Below are 20,791 nucleotides of genomic sequence, written 5' to 3'. Positions count from 1 at the left end.
AATCAGGTAGGATTTATCCTCTTGACACTGGATAAGTATTATCATTAAGCAGAACTACAAAAATATGTTGGGGAGAGTACATTAGGATAAAGCTGACCAGCATGATAAGGAAGGCAAGATCAAATTATGAGAGGACATTAGCCAAACAAACTGTTTGCATATGCATATACACTAATCCTGGAGATCCTAAGATAGTATAGTCTGGATGGCCAAGACTATCTTTAGGATTGTTCTAGCTCTTTAGCGTTATCCAGGGTGCACCATGTGGAGGCGAGCTAGAGTTGCATTCTTTTATGCATTTTATTGTCTTGTATGGTTTTTTTGTATGGTGTGTCGTAGCATATGCATGTATTCTTCTTAGCCAAATGCTAAATAAATAAATAAGCCAAACAAAATATCAGAGTTCTTTTGCTATAAAATGACAACTTTTAATGAAAGCTGACAGACAAAAGTGAAACAGATGAGAGTTACTGAGTGATCACTTTGCAAAGATGATGTATCATCCAGGTGGAGATGTTGTAATGCCAAATGCAACAGGAAATGATGCGAGGACAGAGGTAGATGAAATCTACCTCTGTCCCCACATCATTTCCTGAGCTATATTGACCAACATATTGAAGAAGGTGCAAGAGAACTGGCTGTTTAACTTAAGGGGGGGGGGGGAAGACGCTGAAAAATTCTGATAAACATCTAGAACAGAAATGTTATTAAAGCAACTGGTATAATGACAAGAAAGAACATAAGTTAACTTCATAACTCTGCTACTAGTATGTTATTTCTTGTGGTTATACCAGTTGGTTTAATATTATTTTTGTTCTAGGTGTTTATCAGATCCCCCCCCGGATAAGTCTCCACCAAGGTCCCAAAGAAGTAGAAAGGGGATTTCAGGACAGAGTTGACGAAAATCAGAAAGAGTAACAGATGAACAGATAAAAGGAATAGCTACAAGATTATACTGCTGGACAGGATACCACATGGAATACTATTACACAAACTTGAGCAAAACGGGATGGATATGAGGGAGGCTGATGAATACCAAAGAGTAATATAATTAAATGAATATAAAATAAAGTTATATAATGAAACAAAGAATTTAATATAAACCACTAATATTTGATGATATGACGAGATATTCATCATGAGAGTGAAACACACACAGTGAAATACATGAAAACTGAAGCTATATAGTGGTTCTATTTTACTTTCCAGCCAGCCGTGATACTACACTGGTTTCCATAAATTAAGGAGGGGGGGAAAGAAAAATCATGATAACTTAAAAACTGCATGCTGAATTTTTGTGCAGTTTGGTGAAAAGCAGTATGATGAGATGTGAAAGAAACATCTACAAAACTTGTAAATAGTTTAATTCAGTACCTATTACAAATGGGTCAAAAACAAAAAATCAAAAAAGGAATGTGATCATCCTTCACTGCAATATAGTGCTCACAATAATGTTTCATACTGTTTATTAATGGTGTCCAGAAGATCACAGTTATTAGTAATAACTGTTGCTCCTGCAAAGTTCTCCTAAGTCCCTCAAGGTTTTAGGGAGTAAGGGTTGAGAGCAGCAACACATCTGCCTAGAGCATCCCAGACAATTCTCATTAGGATTAAGATCAAAGTAGACCTGGCTGGCCATTCCATAAGCAAAACAGTCTCTTCTTGAGGATATTGGTCCACCAGCACTGCTTGATGAGGATGAACATTATAATCTTGGAGGATACACATCTCCCCTATTGCACCCACCTATAGATGAACATAAGGGTTCAGTACCTTATCCCCTATAAGTTTCAGTATTCATGGTTCCACTAGGAAGCACATGCAGGTGTGCACATAAACCCAAAAAGATGCTTTCCTAGACTATCACACTACCTTCCAACCAAAAGTGTCCCTATCATGGATATTATTATAGGGATGATAACATGCCCCTATTTCTCTCCAGATTACAGCAAGCTTGGTATTACTTTGTAGAGCATATCGGAATTTTGAACACACGATACCACATGGTGTCCTGTCCATCCCAGGATTCTAACATGAACTGTTGGAATTTGTTCCACAATCTATGAACCACAGAATGACTAACATGCAACCATGTAGCTACCTCTGCCTGACACTGCCCAGCCTCTAATCTTATGATGGCTCACCACCTGAATTCACTGGTTAAATGATATCTTGAAGCCATATCCAAGAATTTTATGTTCGCCCTTCACTGCAATATAGTGCTCACAATGATGTTTCATACTGTTTATTAATGGTGTTATTATTAATTATTAATCCATGGTATAAAAGCAATTTATGCCATTGCTCAATTTTATGTTTCAGTATCACCAAGGGTTGGATATGTAATACTAGAACACATGTTCTGATACTAGAATACATGTTTTTCATATAATAAATAATAATAATAAAGTCTCATGATGTAATTCAACAAACCTGACTGATGGAAATACTTTAAATATACAATTAAAAATGGATGTTTCCTTGATTAATATCAAGAAAAATTTTCATTGTTTATATTTGGATTGTGCACATGCAGATGAAAAATTAATATACTCAATTACTGAATAACTGTAGGTCTATAAGTGATTCCCACAAGCTGGTCCATTACTTAATTTCCACCAAGTCAATGAAAATAAATTAATATACTCTGCAATCCATTATTATTAGCTGATTATTTTAAAAGTTGATGTATGTATCACTTTTCTTTTTCAATAAGGAATTGGACTATTAATCAATGTTCTGATCTGTCAATATCACTACTCCACAGCAATTTATTATTACTTGAAAGATATCTCAAATTACTTAATCCATAAATCTGTTTTCAACAAAAACATGTTAGCTAGACAAACCAGGAAAAATCTTCAAAAGATGTGCATATCTGCTGCTTAAAAAAGTTACATTTATTGATTTAATTTTGGGCGATTAATATGTAATTCAATTTGGGATCATGTTTCTCAAAAGTTTTTTTTTTCTTTTTGTTTTTAATGTTTAAAATTTGAAAGTGTGAGAACCACTACTCAAGTAGATGAGTAATTATTGCCTATATGTTGAAAATTTTTTCACTTGGTTATACTATAAATTAAAGATGCCAAGAAATTATATTCTTGGTTTCATCCTTTATCCAAGTGTAAGCAAACAAAGTTTGCAAAGATTAGAGAAAACTTTTAACATCTATGTCTAATCCAGAGTACAGGTATCCCTCGATTAATGCGGTTAATTAATCCTTCGATGTTACCGTGTATATCAAAATCACGTTAATCAAATCTAATAGTCAATGGTAAAAATTACAATTCATTCATGATCGATTACTGTATTAATAATTCGTTTTATATGGTACTCTTTTAGGAAAGATAAAAAATGAATGCAAAGTAAATGGTTAATAAATACTTGTACCTACATTATTTACTGCAATTTTTTTTATAAAAAGAAGTTATCAAGAGTCGTTTGAACAGTTTTAGTTTTTTTCTTATCAGCATAGATTCTACGATAACAAGCAAAATGACTCTCTAGACCTCGGCAAACAAACAATAAAACATAAAGAAAAAACACTCCAAATATAACTCATGATGGTACAAATTAAGTGGATATTGAATCCAATATTTTTCATAGCCGAATATAGAAACTACAAGAGTTTCATGCCAAATATATAGAAACTAAACGTTTCGGCAGATGCAAGCATAAGCAACCTTATTGGCAACTCGTAGTAAAGGTGGAGTAAGCTCCACATCACTTTCCTTAGTATTTTCCATAATGTAAAGCACATCTCCTAGAGGAGATGTATGATAAATAAGCCTTTGGCTCTCTATTGAATAATACATGATGGTTTATTTTCAGTTACAATCTAAAAATTATTCAGCAAAGAATTAAAAAAAAAAACTAAACCATACTATACTGACATCGGAGTTCGCAGTATCTCTCAGATACAATTTACTGTCAAATATCACAAAAACAGTGCGGAATATCACTCGTAATATATGAATGCACAGCTACTCATGACCTCCAAGCTATACAATGAATTGTGTAAGAATATTTATTTTAAACATTTTGCATGTATCTGTCAGATCAGTTGCGAGCTCCGCATGATTAAAGGCACGTTAATCAAAACTCTTGCCGCGTATATAAAGGGATTGCCGCAATTAATTTCACCACGTTAATCAAATCCGCATTAAGCAAGTGATACCTGAATTTTAGTAATAAGGTGTTATGCCTTTTGACTACTTGTATATGGAAATATGACTTCTGTATTACTTTAACCTTGTTATCACTTTTGGGTGTGCTCCCACTGATGAGACCTCAATAAAGGTCAGAATTAGTCTGAGTAGTGGTCATTCCCATAATGCATAGCATTATACTTGTTTATAAGGATATGTGCTTTGCATTATGGGATACTAAGGCAACTGAATGTGAAGTCCTTATATAGTACTAGTTACTAGTATATAGCCTCCATATACTAGTAGCCCAGTTGATTCACATTATACTTCACATGCAAACTTTCTTTGCTTACAGTTGGATAAAGGATGAAACCAAGAATATAATTTCTTGGCATCTTTAATGTATTTTATTAGATTAAAGCCTATAGTAAGACTTACCAGATCATACCCAATCCTCTGATAATAATATTTTGAATAGTCATCCAGCCAAACTTCTGCAAGTCTGACAGAGTTACGCTTGAGCACATTAACCCCTGTACGCCACTTATACGGGCTACGTTTCCGAAATATATGTCCAACATGAGAACAAGGAACAATTTCTAATGTACCACCACACATCCATGACTAAAAAAACAAAGAAAATCAAAACATCCTTTACGTTTATATACAAAAAAATATTACACGTAAATCACTAAAAAATTTATTCTGTTTTAACTATAACAAGCATTAAAAGTTAATAAACCATGAAGGCTGAATTCTGGATAACTGGGAATAATTCTTTCTATATCAGATTCTTTATTACAGTACATAAAAAAAATATTATATTATTAATTTTTATCCACATTAAACCTGTGTGAATGCAAACAAAACTGTTTGTATAATTCTTTCTGCATGCTGAAATTATCACATGGTGGTGAGCAAATATACATAACTTTCATACATAAATATGAAATCTGAAGAATTTCTTACACATAACATGTGTGTTTCAAAGCTTTTCTGCTTATAGAAAGGGATAGTCCACAAGCTTTAGTTACTGCTGTAGTAGATTTTTATCAAATTTCCTATGGAATTAGCAATAATCCAGGAGAAGGTTTCTTGTTCTTCCCTCTCGTCCTCTGCTTTAGGTATATAAATATGAAATTTGAAGAATTTCTTATACATAACAGGATGTGTTTCAAAGCTCTTCTGCTTATAGAAAGGAGTAGTCCATGAACTTTAGTTACTTCTGTAGTACTTCTTTATCAAATTTCCTATGGAATTAGCAGTAATCCAGGAGCATGTTTTTCCCTCTCACCCTCTGCTTTATTTATAATCCCCTCTTTATTAATCCATGAAAATCCTCTCATTAACTAAACAGTTTCTATCATATCATCTCTTTTATATGTATCCATTAAACTGCAATTTCATTGACCTCTTCCCATAACTTACATTCCAGAGTACTTATTTATATTTATTTACTGTAAAGTCACAAAATATAAAAAATAATCAGCAAATCTATATACAGGGTGACAGTTCAATTAACCAATTGATGGCATTATTTGGGAGTAAATGCAAGTTCTGATGCCCCCAGGGATGGAGCATGTGGGACAGTAATCAGTGATATGAGGACTGCACAGTGCCACACAGGTTTTATTTCTCTGAAGGTAGCTTCTTCTCTTCTGAAGCATGGAGGAGTGATGCAGGAAAGAACAGCCTGCCACGGGAGAGGAGCAGATCATAATAATGAGAACAATCTCTAGTATTTTATGTTCAGCTGCATACCCACAAAGAGTTGTGTGGTGCCTTCAGTTCCAAACTGGCAAACACTTTGTCACTGAGAAGATCAAAGCCACGGCTGCAGTTCTAAGAGGGATGAAGCACTGCAATCCAAAATTGTGCCTGTGAGCTTGTTTATGATGTTGTTCATGGCAGATATCTTAACTTTTTTTCAAATGTTGTCAATATGCGAGCATGTGATCAACTGTGGCACCAAGGTAGCAAGGGTTACTTTCATAAGTTAGAGTCCTGTCACAGAAGTTTATTTTTAGTTTTCTATGAACCTCATCTTTATTTAAGTGGAAAGCTGATACAACAGTTTTGCTGAAGTTAGGGGATGGTCCCCAGCTTTCAAAGTAGTTTTGTAATGAACTCAGATGTTTGCTCATTGTTTGGGTGGTGATTGCTATATCATTAGCATAGATAAACTGGCTGTTGGAGAGATGTCGCTTGTGTATAGGGCTTGAATACAGCTGGAGCAAGGTGAGGATAGATTTTTGTAGCAATCTGTTTTGTAGGATAAATATTCTTCTTTTTAGTGAATTCAAATAAATCTTTATTTGCCTAGTGGAGGATATTTGTTCTAGAAGTTTTTTTTTTTTTTGGAGTTGATTATTTTGGCTATTTTATACAGTAAGCCTGACTTCCATACAATGTCATAAGCTGATGTTATGTCTATGAAGGTAGTAGTTCTTAAACTCTTTTAGTATCCAGTTTCTCTATGGGTTATAAGGACCAGGACCTGGTTGCAGCAGCTTCTATATTTGGAAAATCCTAGAGAGGAAAATCCTTTCAAAAAGTTTGTAAGGAGTGTAGAACAATGCTATAGTGCAGTAGTTGTTAGAGTCATTAGTTGACTTTGGGTTTTGGCAAGGTTTTGATTCATGTCAAAGTTTTGGAAACTGTTCCTTTATTAGTGAAAAGAAAAATTAGCCAGAATTTTTTGCTCCTAGGCCAGGAGGGGAGTAAGAAAGTCTGGACAGATGCCATCAACACCAGGAGCTTAAACTGTTTTAGTTAGTATGAGGGCTGCATCAATTTCATATGGGGTTACTGGATTGGAGTTTGCTGTAGATGTTGGAATGAGTTTTGCTATAAAGGCAATGGATCTCTTTTTTAGTATATGTGCAATTTGGGGTTTGGCTTTTAGTGATAAGATTTTTGCAGTACTGTTTGGATCTACTTTTCCTTTAATTTTGTTTAGAATACAGGTGCCTCCCAGTCAACAGAGCAGTGACCAAGCCTGATGACCATCGGGTAAAGTTGAGGTTATTTATTTCTTCATGCCAGCTAGCTCTTCTAAATCATCTAAGGACCTTAAGAGGGCAGAAGCAGTGTCTGGGTGGTTCTTTTGTTCATATTCATAAGGAAGTGATAGTGTTATTACATAAAACACTGATCAAGTCATGTCTAACTTTCTGTGCACAGAAAGTTAGACATGGGATATCTTCCTTATCACTGGTTATCTCAGTGATAAGGAAGCAGTATTGGGAAAAAGTCTAGAAATGAGTGCTAATTAAGAGTGTTTGGGGACTGTACAGCTTTGAAGATAGAAAGAGAAGGATACACTGAGACATATAAGTTGGAAAGAGGAGCCTATCAGATAGATATTAGGGAACTAGTGCATAAGGTAACAGACAGAGAAGTAGTGAGAGAGATCATCCATGGAAACAAGAAGTAGATGTTTTGTGTGAATGGAAAGTAGCAAATGCATCAATGTTTAAAATATGTTTCAAGCAAGGTATGCCATACAATGCAGCATGGCATACTGTGTTTACCCAGTTTGGCCTTCCAAGCTGCATAGGTCTGTAAGTAATACTGCATAATAGTTCATGTAGTCTGATCAAGGTTTTGTACAGTGGCATAATCACTTCCATATCGTTACTTTTTAATGTATTCCATATCATTGTAGCACAACACTATATAGGCTTTAAAATATTTGCAATATACCTCAGAACATTTTAACCACCACATGTTTGTTTACCTTACCAAAAACATGAAAGATTTTTGGTAAGATACACAAACACAATTATCAAGTTAGTGAAGGGAAAATCTGAACACTGTAATGGAAAAAGAGGTCGCTGCTCTTGTTCCATTACATTAGGTGTGATGGAACAAGATAAATATTCCCAAATTTAACAGATGATGCACTATGACCACTTCCCATGATTAAGCAATTTTTCATCAAACAATACAACAACAGGATAATATGTGATCATGCTACAAAATTATGTAATCCTTTGGGATAATGCCATCTCCAGCAGTATAGTTCTCCAAGACATTATGCCAACCCAGTAAAAAGCTTCCTAAATGTGGAGTTTCTAGGCAGATGAATTGGGAAAGTGGGTCCCATTTGCAAATGGGACCCACTTTCCCAATGACTTTCTAGGTCACTAGATTTAGCTCTTCTAAAATTTTATTTGTGATAATACAAAATGGATGTTATTTAACAAACAGAGGTGTATGAGATGACTAAAGTAGCACTGGTGAATAACTGCTTCTTTCAATTCTGTCATGCTATTTACAAAAATAGCATGACAGAATTAGCATGATAGTTACAAAACATCTGAAGTCAGTCTGGTGTAAATTTCAATTTGTTCTCATATGGCCTCAACACTGGCCTGGTTGACCAAGTAGTTAGCATATCTGCTCTCCAGCCAAAGGCTGCGGATTCGAATCCAGACATGGGCATGGATGTTTCTGATTGTGAAAATACTAGTGGTGGGCGGTAGATGGCATTGGTGTAGATGATGATGGTAGTTGCAGTTCATTGTATAGTTAGTGGATTGAGTAGTGGAGACGGAGTTGTAGAGTAGGAACCCTCTCTCGATGAGTCTTTGGACTCCCTGGAGGTGTTACATAATAATAATATACAGTAATAATAATGTGATGTGCAAACATGAGGATCTGCTGACATTTTTGCTAAGTTTTTTCCTGCATCTTTGAGTGAAAAATCCAATTATTCTAATTATGATATCTTTCTTCTTCATGTAGCTCCCTCAGTGAGCGGGTGCAGTACCATGTCCTTTCAGTTTTTTCTCTGTTGGTGACTTTCCTTTTTGTTTCTACATAGCCATGTGATCCTGTCCATGATCTTATATCTTCAAGCCATGTCCTTCGTTTTTTGCCTCTTGATCCTTTTCCCATAATTTTTCCTTCTAAAACTGTTAGTATCCTCTGTCTTCCTGAACCTCTCGGTACATGTCCTGCCAATCTCATCTTTCTCTGGATCATTTCCTGTAATAAAGATCTCTGTGTTCTCATTCTCTGTAGGACATCTGCATTTGTCACATGTTCTGTCCATGAAATTTTCAGAGCTCTCCTATAGCACCACATTTCAAAGGCCATTATCTGTTGTTTTACTCTCTTCTTGAATATCCAGGTCTCACTTCCATATGTGAAAATTGGCCACATTAATGTTCTTATCATTCTTTTCTTTGTCTCGATACCCACAGAACTTCTAAGCAGATCTTTATTTTTCCACAAGGCATCTTTAGCTATGGCTGTTCTTATTTTTTATTTCTTTATCTTGCTTTCCATCTGCAGTAAAGTAGGTGCCTAAATATTTGTATTCTGTTGTATGTTCAATTTTCATATTGTTTAGGCTCGGATCTGTTTTTTTTCTTTTGAGATTTTCATAAATTTAGTCTTTTTTGCACTTATATCTAATCCAAACTCTTTACCTTCTTCAATTAGTAGCTGCAGTAATTTGATTAATTTGTTTCTGTTTTCTGCTATTAGAATGGTATCACCAGCATATCTAAGATTGTAGTATTTTATACTATTGATACTAATTCCTATTTTTTGTTTTTCAATCTTTTTCATCTGATATTTTACAAAATAAATAATTTTCTTACTGAGAAAATTCTTCAAAATATGTAGTACATAAATAAACCTGCTTTTTTTTTGTTAGTTATTTAGCTCAAAATTCAGAGAATTTCAATTTACTCTAATTTCTATTTTTTTTTGGGGGGGGGGGGGGGTGATAAGGACAATTACATTCTCTTCTTTCTTTGAATCCACAAATTATGGAAACAACTACCACATTAGAGTAAAACTTTAGTTTAATATAAACTAAAATACACACTCAATGTTTCGACCTTCATATTAAGGTCATCATCTGGAGCATATACACAGAAACAAGCTGCACAACAATCTACATGGTATGCTAAAGTTACTGATCAACCATTAAAACTATTGGCCTGACCTCCGGTGTAAAAATAAATAAAAAAATAAAATAAAATAAAAATAAAAACCCTTACTACATCAAAGCTAAAGTCTTCTTCTTCTTCTTCTTATTATTAATAGGTTATAAAATTAAATTAAGCTAGAGAGTCTACATATAAATACATAAGTCTACATATAAATGTAATTTATATGTAGACTTATATAAGTATACATATAAATTACAGCAAACCAGTATGGATAGTGACTAATAAAAGTTGAAAATTGTTTAGAGTCCTAGTCAGGGTTTGCTGGTAAACTAAGTGAGCTGAATGCATGCCATCCAAATTTTTGGGATTTTTATGCCCCCATTATTGTTAAGATTGGGATGGTTAATCAAAATTTCACATGCTTCTTTAAATTTCCATTCATACTAAGTTTCTGTATGATGTAAAGAACAAGTACTTTTCCAATCAATTTGGTGTAGGGTATTAAGAGCATGATCTGAGAGGCCTGCTTCTCCAAAAAACTATTAAATTTAATGTGCCGCTTGTGTTAATTTATTTATTTTTTATTTTACAGATAGGGATTGCACATCCAGTTTCTCCAATATAAGGTAAGTTACAGGTGCAATAGATGAAATAAACTCCAGGATGTGCCAATGGAAGAAGCAGATTCCTTAGAGGAGTTGAATATGTTTCTTAATTTTAAAGGTGGTTTAAAAGTGGCATTAAGATTATAATGGTATAGAATTCAATTAATTTTTTCTGATAACCCTTTAATGTATGGAATAGTTATGGTTTTACTGTAATCTGTATTACAGTAATATTTTTACAGTATTATTTTTTGATGAAATTTTATGAAGAACTTTATTAATAGTATTTTTGCTATAGCCATTATTTATAAATGTACTGCTAATCATTTTTGTCTATTCCATCAACTATCGGCCAAAGCAGAACATTAGGCTTGTGTACCTTAGGAACACCATATATTCTGAGAGAATGGGCGTAGTGGAATATAACTTTTTTTAGCAGTGTCTATGCTGAAAATAATCAGAGAGAAATTGTAAGATATAACCAATTCAGTTACTTATTGGTTATATCTTACAATTTCTCTCTGATTATTTTCAGCAAAGACACTTCTAAAAATAGTTATATTCCACTACGCCCATTCTCTCAGAATATAAGGTGTTCCTTATATCCAACAACAAAAAGAAGAAAGAATAACATAAGAACAATAATCCAGACAACACTATTCAATATGATACTAATTCTCTCCAAATTTTTCTTAATGTTTCTAAATTTCCAAATCATCTAATAGTCATCATACCAGTCAAGGATTTAGGCCTAGAGTGGCCTCTTCTGGCCTTAGAAGTCACTGTTGAATCTCTTAAGAGGACGTCCTGATTTTCTTTTCCCTAATGGTTTGTAATTTAAGGCTTGTTTTGGTAATCTTTCTGTTTTCATTCTTTCAGCATGTTCCATCCATTTATGTTTATATTTTTTTTATTTTTTCTATAACTGATCCCTGGTTTAATTCTTTCATAATTTCTTCATTTCTTTTGTGATCAAACAGAGTATACTTTGCAGTTTTTCTCATAATCTTCATTTCAGCTGTTATTAAATCTTTGTTTTATTGTCCAGATTTCACTTCCATATAATAGGACTAGTAGGACTAGTGTATTGTATACTTTTAGTCTAGTTTGTTTTTGTACTAGGTTTGGTTTAAATATAGAGTTAATTACACCTGCTATTTTTAAATATTTTGCAATTTTTAGGTTTATATCTTTTTCATATGTAATCATACATTCTAGGTGGTTAAATGAATTCACATGTTCTAAAATCTTGTCGTCTATTATTATTATTTTAGTTCTTACTGGATCTTGTCCTTTAAAGGCCATTGTTTTTGATTTTTCTGTTGATATTATCATTCCATAATCTTTGGCTATCTCATTTAAATTTAAAATATCTTTCTTGGTCATTGGCAAAAAGGAGAGTGTTTAAGTTCACAGTAGGAGAAACTTTAATACCTTGATGGAAATTTTTATTCCATTTTATTATTATTTCATTTAAATAAATATTAAAGAGTTGGTAAAAGGGGGACATCTCTGTCAGACTCTTTGGTTTATCTCTCTCATATATGATAGCTCATGATTTAATCTTATTTGTATTTGATTATTTTCATATATACTTACGATAGCTTTTAAAATATTATTTGGAATTTGTCTTTCTTTTAATATATGTTAAATCAAATGCTTCTTCTACTTCTAATCACTATCAAAGAATATTTACCTTAAATGATAATTCCAAATTTTCTCCTCCCCAAATATCAAATCCACTATCATAAGTACCTATCTTTTCAAAAAAATGTTTATCAATGGCAAATAATCCTCCAGCCATGGTTGGTGACCTAAAAATAAAACAAACAGAAAATAATTATGTGAAATGAACACAGTCTATTATTGTCAATGCATCATAATATAATGATATACAACGATATATATTTTTTTGTCAATAGCATGAATAAAATACAGTGGTTACTATAACTGCATAAATGACAGTCCAAGGACTTATTGCATGTATATATTATGACAATCAGAAATGCATATAAAATAGTATATCTAGATTTTGCAAATGTCTTTGAACCACAGCCAAATGATAAGTTACCACTGAAAGAAACGAGTTAGATAGATTTGCAGTCTAATAGTTAAACACAATGTATGAATAAGTGAACAGAGTTCTGGAGGAGGGAAATGGCATGCTGTAATTGAATAGACTTTCTCTGTAAGCAGATGAATGTGGCTACCAAATCAATGTTGCAAAATTAAAATATTTTGAAATTTGGAAGGCAGTGATAGGATAATATGTATACAACTGGGGATTTGGAAGAGACATACAAGGACCTGAAATTCAGTGCCATAAAATGATGATGGCATTGATATGCAAAAATAAAACAGTTATGATTCCAATGGAATTGCTTAATAGTCACACTCCCCACAACTTGGAAGAGACCTCCATGTAGCTTGTAAAGAATGCAGAAAAACTAAATCAGGGTTTCCTACCCATGTAAACCTCACTTTCTTGTGGTGTGTGTTACATAACTGGATATAGTCTTTGATAATAAATGAATGAATGAGGATAGGCTGGCAATTTAGGACTTAGCCAAACAAATTGTATTCTTGGCTTAAACTAAAAAAAAAAAAAAAAAAGAACGGTATGAAAAATGTCATACCATCTGGAATATTGCTTCATTAAACAGGGCCTCCACTGTTTACAATAAAAACAGTAGAGGCCTTGGAACAAGTTAACTACTATAAATATCTGATAAACAATTTATACAGATATTTCATTGAGCATCTCATAAAATATATCATTAGTGTGTAAGATGAAGAAAAACAAGAGAAAATTTGAATTTGAATCTAACAAATCACAACTACATGCTTTAACAGTGATCAACTCTTATCTGATCTGGCTGGCCAAATGATTAAATGTACCTGACCTCCAACCAGTAGGATGTAGGTTTGAATCCTAAATTGGCAGATTTTTGTAAAGTCTTTCAATGTCTGGTGTGAGATCACTGCTATGCTTGCAAGTATCATCTATGGGTGGAAGTCACCAAAAAAAAAAAAAAAAAAAAAAAAAAAACCCAGTCAGCATACACCAGGCTTCAAACTTAGCACTGTTAGGATCCTTAAAAATCACAATTTCCAAACTGTTTGAAATGAATAACCCATTGGTGAAACTAGGGTTTAGTTTCCCCGATGTAATAGGGCTTCAGAACTTTCAACGAACAAGTGTCTATATTTAAAAATGCTACTATAAAGCCACCTAGTATTATTTCAGAGGATCCCATGCCTAGCATCAACTTCATGCTGAGCTAATCTGGCCATCTTAATACTGCTTCCTTCCAAATGACCTTTCAAAACTTGCCAGATAGCTAATCCACTATGCGATTATCTGAATCCATTCACATTAATTAACAAATCAACTATCATTCAGCAGCGTAAACAAGTTTGCAAAAAAAAACTGTCAAAATTCTTTGCAAAATCTAGAAAAAAATCATAGTGGGCACATTCTTCTCATAAGCTATTTTTATTTTATTATAAAATAGGACTGGATTAGCAAAACATGAGATGCTCTTTAAATAAATATATCTAATAAAACATTACTTAAAAAAACAGTAGAAATTGTTCATTACACATAAAACAAATATTTTTCTTTATTCATAAATTGCATTGTATTAATTATTAATACAATGTATGAAACATTAGAGCTTCCATAGCTCAGTTGGTATAGACAAAGCCCTTTGGTCAGAAAGATCTGGATTCGATTCCCATCCATGATGTGAGGAACCTTTATCTAGTCTCTTTCAACTAAAGGTGAACTAGCCAGTCTCATATGGAGATAGGGGGTATTTTCATCCCCCAGAACAAACTGGCTCCATGAACACACATGGATTTACAGCCATGAATGCTTATAACAATATGAAAGAGATAAGGTCCTCACCACATGTCAAAATGCCTGTAGTTAACCATGAGTCAACCTCTTAGATAGGAGATGGCACTTGAATGAGGGAGAAGATGAAACATTACATTTTTAATAACATCTTACCATACAGGATCCCAAGAGTGCTGTCGTCTTCTCTTCTCTCTATCAGGTACAGCATGCCAGTTGAACTGAAGATTCCAGTCAAATCCACCAACATTCACTCCACCGGAATCTCTGAAGTGATACTCAAAAGTGTCATCATCTATTACATCTATAACAGGGCATACAACAGTGGAGGAGTTCCTTGAAATTCTATCCAGTAAGGGCTCTAGCCAACCTGTAGAAATAAATTATGAATAAATTATTCTATTGGAACAAAAACACACCCTATATTATAAAAAGTTTCAAGAGGCTCAAGGAAATTCAGACAAATGGCTACAAACAATTATGATGCCATATGGCATCACAATTGTTTGTAATCATCACATTCTACCAAGTTGAACATATTTCTCAAGAACTACCTGTTTGTTTATTATATGAATCAACTGCTATCAGTGATGGCAGACTCCTTGGGCATTTCTCACACACATCTCTCTCTCTCTCCAGTTTGTCTATAGTGTTCGGATAAGTAAAGAATGCTGAGCTGACTAGTCCAACACTTAAGTCCTCACATACATACACTTTGTCCTGGTAGGCTCAGTAGTTAGCATAACTGCTCTCCAACCAACAGGTTGTGAGTTAGAATCCCATTGTGAGCATGGATGTTTGAGATTGTCTTTTAGGTGGGAAATGAATTTCATCACCTGGTGTGAGACCACTGCCCCACATACTGAGGCCTGAAGTGGCTTGAAAAAAATTCCATGTTTTGTCTTTGGAGCAGGGTTTCAGGATTATGTAAAAATAAATAAAAAATTTTTTTTAAATATACAGGGTGGTTCAAAATTCCATGTATAAACTTTGAGAGGAGGTAGAGAACACCAAAATCAACCATATTCACATAGGAAAGCATGAACGGCAACTCCACCCAAAAGTGATAGGTGGCACTGTGCACCAGCGCTCCAGGTGAGCAACTGGGGCTTCCTCATTCAAGCTTTTGACGTCGTATGAAGACCATGCGTTGTTTTACAAACGCTGAGACGGCAGACATGCACCTTGTTTATGGGTTAGCTGATGGTAATGGATGAGCTGCTGTACAAATGTATCGCAAAAGGTACCCAAACAGACGTGTATATCGCCAAATGTTTGTGCATTTGCATCAGAATTTGTGTGACTATGGATCATTCAGGGATCGCCAGCATGATAGTGGATAGCCACGATCGACAGGAAATCCCACCACGGAAAAGGAGGTGTTGCATGCAATGGACAATAATCCAGAGACAAGCACATGTGCCATTGCCTCTGCTATAGGAGTATTTTGATCCAGTGTATTGCACGTTTTGCACTCTGAGTCCTTGCATCCATTTCATCTGCAACGGGACCAGTTACTGATAACCGAAGATTATCCTTGACGTGTGGAATTGGCACAGTGGTTTCTGCAGAAAAGTGCCATAGACCCAGATTTTCCAACTTGTGTCTTGTTCATGGATGCAGCTTCATTTACCTGCAAAGGGATCTTCAATCACCACAATGCTCATGTGTGGGCCCATGAGAATCCACATGCTGTGCGATCACATTCTGCACAACAACAACGCTTTGCCATTAATGTATGGGCAGGTATCGTCGCTGACTGTTTAGCTGGCCCATACCTGTTACCACCCTGACTGGACTCCCAGAAGTAATCAGACCTTCCTGGAAGAAGTTCTGCCAATTTACTGAACAATGTTCCAATGACTTTGTGTCGGCAGATGTGGTTCCAACACGACGAGGCTCCAGTCCATTTTGGCATTTCTGTGCGTCAGTATTTGGACAGGTCCTTCGGGACTCAATATTGGGTGTGGTGGACCAGTCGCATGATCTCCACACTCACCTGATTTATCGAGCATTGATTTCTTTCTGTGAGGGACCCTTAAAGCCATTGTATACGAAATGCATGTTGCCTCTGACATGGACCTCGTGGCAAGAATCGACATCGCCACTGCTGATATCCGGGAAACTCCAGGTATTTTCGAAAATGTATTACGGCAATCAATATGCCGTCGGATCAGGCATGCATCACTGCTAATGGTCATAACTTTGAGCACCTGATGTGAAACCATATTATGTATCTACTATTAAACTACTATTGAACTGTTCAGTTACGACTAATAAATTTTTTTACACTACTTACTGCCTTGTGTTATTTTTGTATTTTTGTGTCCCTGTTACCGGTCATGCTTTCCTATGTGAATATGGTTGATTTTGATGTTCTCTACCTTCCCTCAAAGTTTGTATGTGGAATTTTGAACGACCCTGTATACACACACACATACACACACACACACAAACATATATATATATATATCCATTATATATATATATATATAATGGATACAAATGAAAAAAAACTTGGCCCACCCATAGTACAAATGCACTATAGGTTTATGTACTATACATAAACTTTCATGGGTGGGAACCACAAAAATATATATATATTTCAGACAATGATATTGTTTATTATTGTGTATAATGTCATTTTGTCAACAGTATAAAGCCAAGAAAATCCAGCAGCATCATACTCCACCATGAAAGGATTTTCTATTAACACTTTTCTAACATTCTGCACATCTGGAATGATGTAGTCCTTGAAAACATCAGATCTTGCCTTGCATGTGATAAAAGCAGTGAACAGTAAAATTCAGTGTACTGGGAAAAAAGTTTTTTGGCACTCCTTTAGAATTTACCACAGAATCAATAATGGAAGAGTTGTGGAACACAACTCTACCATAAACCTGCAATTCCTTAAAGGCATTGCAGATACAATACCCCGATTATGATCTACATAATCTATCTTCTGTTCTGCAAGCTTATGAATAATTCTGTTGTTCATGGGGGGTGACATTTCAATTGGTAATACATGTGATCAATATCATACGTGACCATACAGACAAATCGGCCCTTCAGAACACACGCAATTTACAGACAAAAAATACTTGTTGTGGTGGTGGATGGCGCTGATGTAGTTGATTGATAGTGGTGGAGACGTAGAGTTGTACAGTGAGTGTCCTCCCACGGTGAGTCTTTGGACTCATTGGGAGTGTCACAAATAATAATAATAATATCATGCATCTTTCTATAAAGAAAGATTTGTTCTTAATTCTGCACTGTTATGGTCATTCGTCTTCTGCTTAAACACTGTTTCATGAAGTGGTCTGAGAAATGAAATCTGTTGACCACTCAGGTTTGCAATGTGACATCTAATACCTCTGTTGTTCAATCTTTAATCTCCATCCCTTGGCATTTTCAGTAAAAATAAATGAGAAATTATGCAATTTCATTGCACTCCTGTAACTTTTCTTTATGTACATATGCTCAATACTTTTAAAAAGAGTATACAGTGCTAATTTTAGGATACTAAAAATAGCATGAGATGAGAAAAATATTTTTTCCCTTTTTGGTATCCAATTTGGATACCAAAAAGCTGGTAGCAGTATTCTTCTAATCATCAAACATCCATAGCTCAGTCAGTCCTTAGGTTGGAAAGACATTAGTTCGAATCACATCTAGGATGTAAAGATCCTTTCTTGTAAGTTATTTAATCTAAGGGTAGAGTTAGATGATCTCATACGGAACTGGCAGGATTTTTCTTCTCAGAAACTCAAGATTACCATTCTACAAAACAGACAAACCAGCCAGAAGAACACATGCAATTAACAGAGAGTATTAACAGCCTCACAGTCCCAAATGTTTTGGCCATAATTCCAAACAATCATCTTTTGCTCTGCTTCTGGCAGAAGATGAAAGGAAACATTGAGTATTTGGAATGGGGGAGGGGCAGAGAAATTCACCATAGTCAAATGCTTGAAGAAAAGTAAGAAGCCAGAAGATTGCCTTTTCTATAGATGATGATACAACAGAACAATTGAGTAACAAAGAAAGAGAAGTAGCACTGGACAAATGTTTGGTAACAAACCAAAAGGTGTGACTACCATTTAGATAGTGGCAGTCCAGTTTTCTTGTGGCCATTTTTTGATTTGATATAAACAAAAAATGAAATTGGAGATTTGGATTAAAGCTAGTTATAGCATGCCTGGTTCCCATGTACACCCCTGGCACACCTTTTGGAGAATGAAGGCATAAATAAACCATGAAAATTTAGACTGGAATGGAGAATAAATGTTTTCACGCAAATAAGAATTACTTAGATATATTCAGTGCATGGACTGGAAGGCAATGAAAACAATAATCCAATGAAACCAAGGAAATAAGGCATATAGAAGTTATGAAGATAAACCCATTTGGCATTCTTATAATGCTAAACAACTTTTGCAGGAGAGTTCCTATGTGGTTGTTATCCATGGAAGAAGAGATAAGCACTAGACTGTGGTATGAATTAACCAAAGGACAAACAAATTCATGGTACACTTAGAACTATCATTAGTGAAGAAATAATTTATGGTGTTTTGAGAGTGGTAACAAATATCTGTTATTCTGGTAGGCATGTGATGCTAGCAAATGTCAGAATTCTACCCTATCTGGTGTGAATTGGAAGAGGAAAGCCAACTGATGTTGTAAACTTTAAAATCTGCAACAAAGATGACCTCACTGTTAGAAAGGATGGACTGAAGAAAATCAATGTTTAAAGAAAATAAATCAAAACAGAATGGCTGGTAGCATTAGGAGAGCAATACACACACACACACACACACACACACACACACACACACACACACACACACACACACACACACACACACACACACACACACACAGCAAATGAATTTTATAGAATGGGACAGCTTTCTTTCTTTCTTTTTTTAAGCCAAAGGTCAAACACAGAAATTTCTAAACTGGATACTCTCTGAAATAACTATTTTTTAAGGAAATTACAACTTAGACTAATATTAACTAAAATAAATTTAATTAATATTCCAATATTTAGTCAGTGTTGTACCATCATTTCACATTGTGATTTAAGCCAATAAGAATAGTTTGATCGGCTAAATTTCAAACTGCCAATCCATCCTCATTCATTCAGTATCCACATAGATACCTAACAGGGCGCACCATGAGAAGATGAGCATTGGGCATTAGTTCAGAAGCCCTAGTCGGTTCTCTGCATTCCTTAAAAGGCTAAGTGGAGGACCCTCAAGAATTCCTTGGGGGTACATATCAGGAATTTGATGATGATGATATTTAGACAAAGTTAAATTGCCATCATCAGGACACAAAATATAATGAGATGTGCATGCAGGCACTACACTAAGTAATGAAGATGAAGCAAAGTATGTCAACGTAGAGTAGGTCTACGTTGACATGCTAAGTTGCAGCATATGGGTCTGGATGTCAGATTGGTCAACTGGATTCAGGAGGGGCTGTCCGATAGGTATCAGAGTTGTGTATGGTGGAGCAATATCAAAGAGGCAGAAGGTTACAAGTGGGGTTCCATAGGGCTCAGTACTGAGACCTTTATATCAATGACATTGTCCGTGGATTGCAAGGGGATATTCAGTTGTTTGCAGATGATGCGAAGCTGGGAAGGGTTATTAATAATAGTGCAGATGTGGTAGTGCTGCAAGAGGATTTGAATAAGCTAGACAGATGGGCAAATGAATGGGGGAATCAGTTTAATGCAGCAAAATGTAAGGTCTTGAGGTTTGGGAAACATCAATGGGATGCTGCATACTCTATGGAATGAGTTAAACTTGAGGAAGTAGGAGAGACAAGGGATCTAGGTTTGATGATTGATAGAAACTTGAAACTTAGGGGACATATTGCCAAGGTAGTGAAGGTAACGCAAAGGATTGCTGCAATAATGAGAAGGACACTGACCTGCAGAGATAAAATGGTTATCATTCCATTGTATAAGACTATTGTTCTCAGATCTGGTCCCCAGGATTTGAAGGGGATAAATTAACTGTGGAAAGGGTACAAAGATGGTGTCGGGACTGTAGAATTTTAGTTATGAGGATTGGCTGAGGGAGTGTGGACTGCAGAGTTTGGTGGATAGAAGGAGGAGGGGTGATATGATTGAGACTTTTAAACTGTTGAGTGGTGGTTACAGGGTTGACACTGGAGAGTTCTTTCGCTTGGTTGAACAGCGGGAAGGAGTCGTGACAAGGGGCCATCCCTGGAAGTTACGAAAGGAAACTGTGAGAA

At 35.1% G+C, this 20,791-nt stretch overlaps 1 protein-coding gene across 4 annotated transcripts in view; it reads right to left on the bottom strand.

Annotated features, from left to right (window-relative positions):
* LOC150094543 (putative polypeptide N-acetylgalactosaminyltransferase 9) overlaps window positions 1-20,791 on the bottom strand; it is a 668,509-nt gene that overhangs the window by 31,478 nt on the left and 616,240 nt on the right. For all 4 annotated transcript variants that reach the window (XM_090412397.1, XM_090412399.1, XM_090412398.1 and 1 more), the window contains 3 exons: window positions 14,681-14,894; window positions 12,362-12,479; window positions 4,590-4,775 (listed from right to left, as the gene is read on the bottom strand). In XM_090412397.1, the coding sequence (XP_090268523.1) occupies window positions 4,590-4,775; window positions 12,362-12,479; window positions 14,681-14,894 (518 nt within the window). The remainder of the gene's footprint in view (window positions 1-4,589; window positions 4,776-12,361; window positions 12,480-14,680; window positions 14,895-20,791) is intronic.

Source organism: Typopeltis vanoorti, chromosome 22, assembly GCF_054136105.1.
Source record: "Typopeltis vanoorti isolate ZY-2024b chromosome 22, IOZ_Tvanoo_1.0, whole genome shotgun sequence".
In the NCBI taxonomy this organism is placed as follows: Eukaryota; Metazoa; Arthropoda; class Arachnida; order Uropygi; family Thelyphonidae; genus Typopeltis; species Typopeltis vanoorti.
The sequence above is the reverse complement of the archived record's forward strand: the minus strand, read 5'-3'. Positions and strand labels throughout refer to the sequence as shown.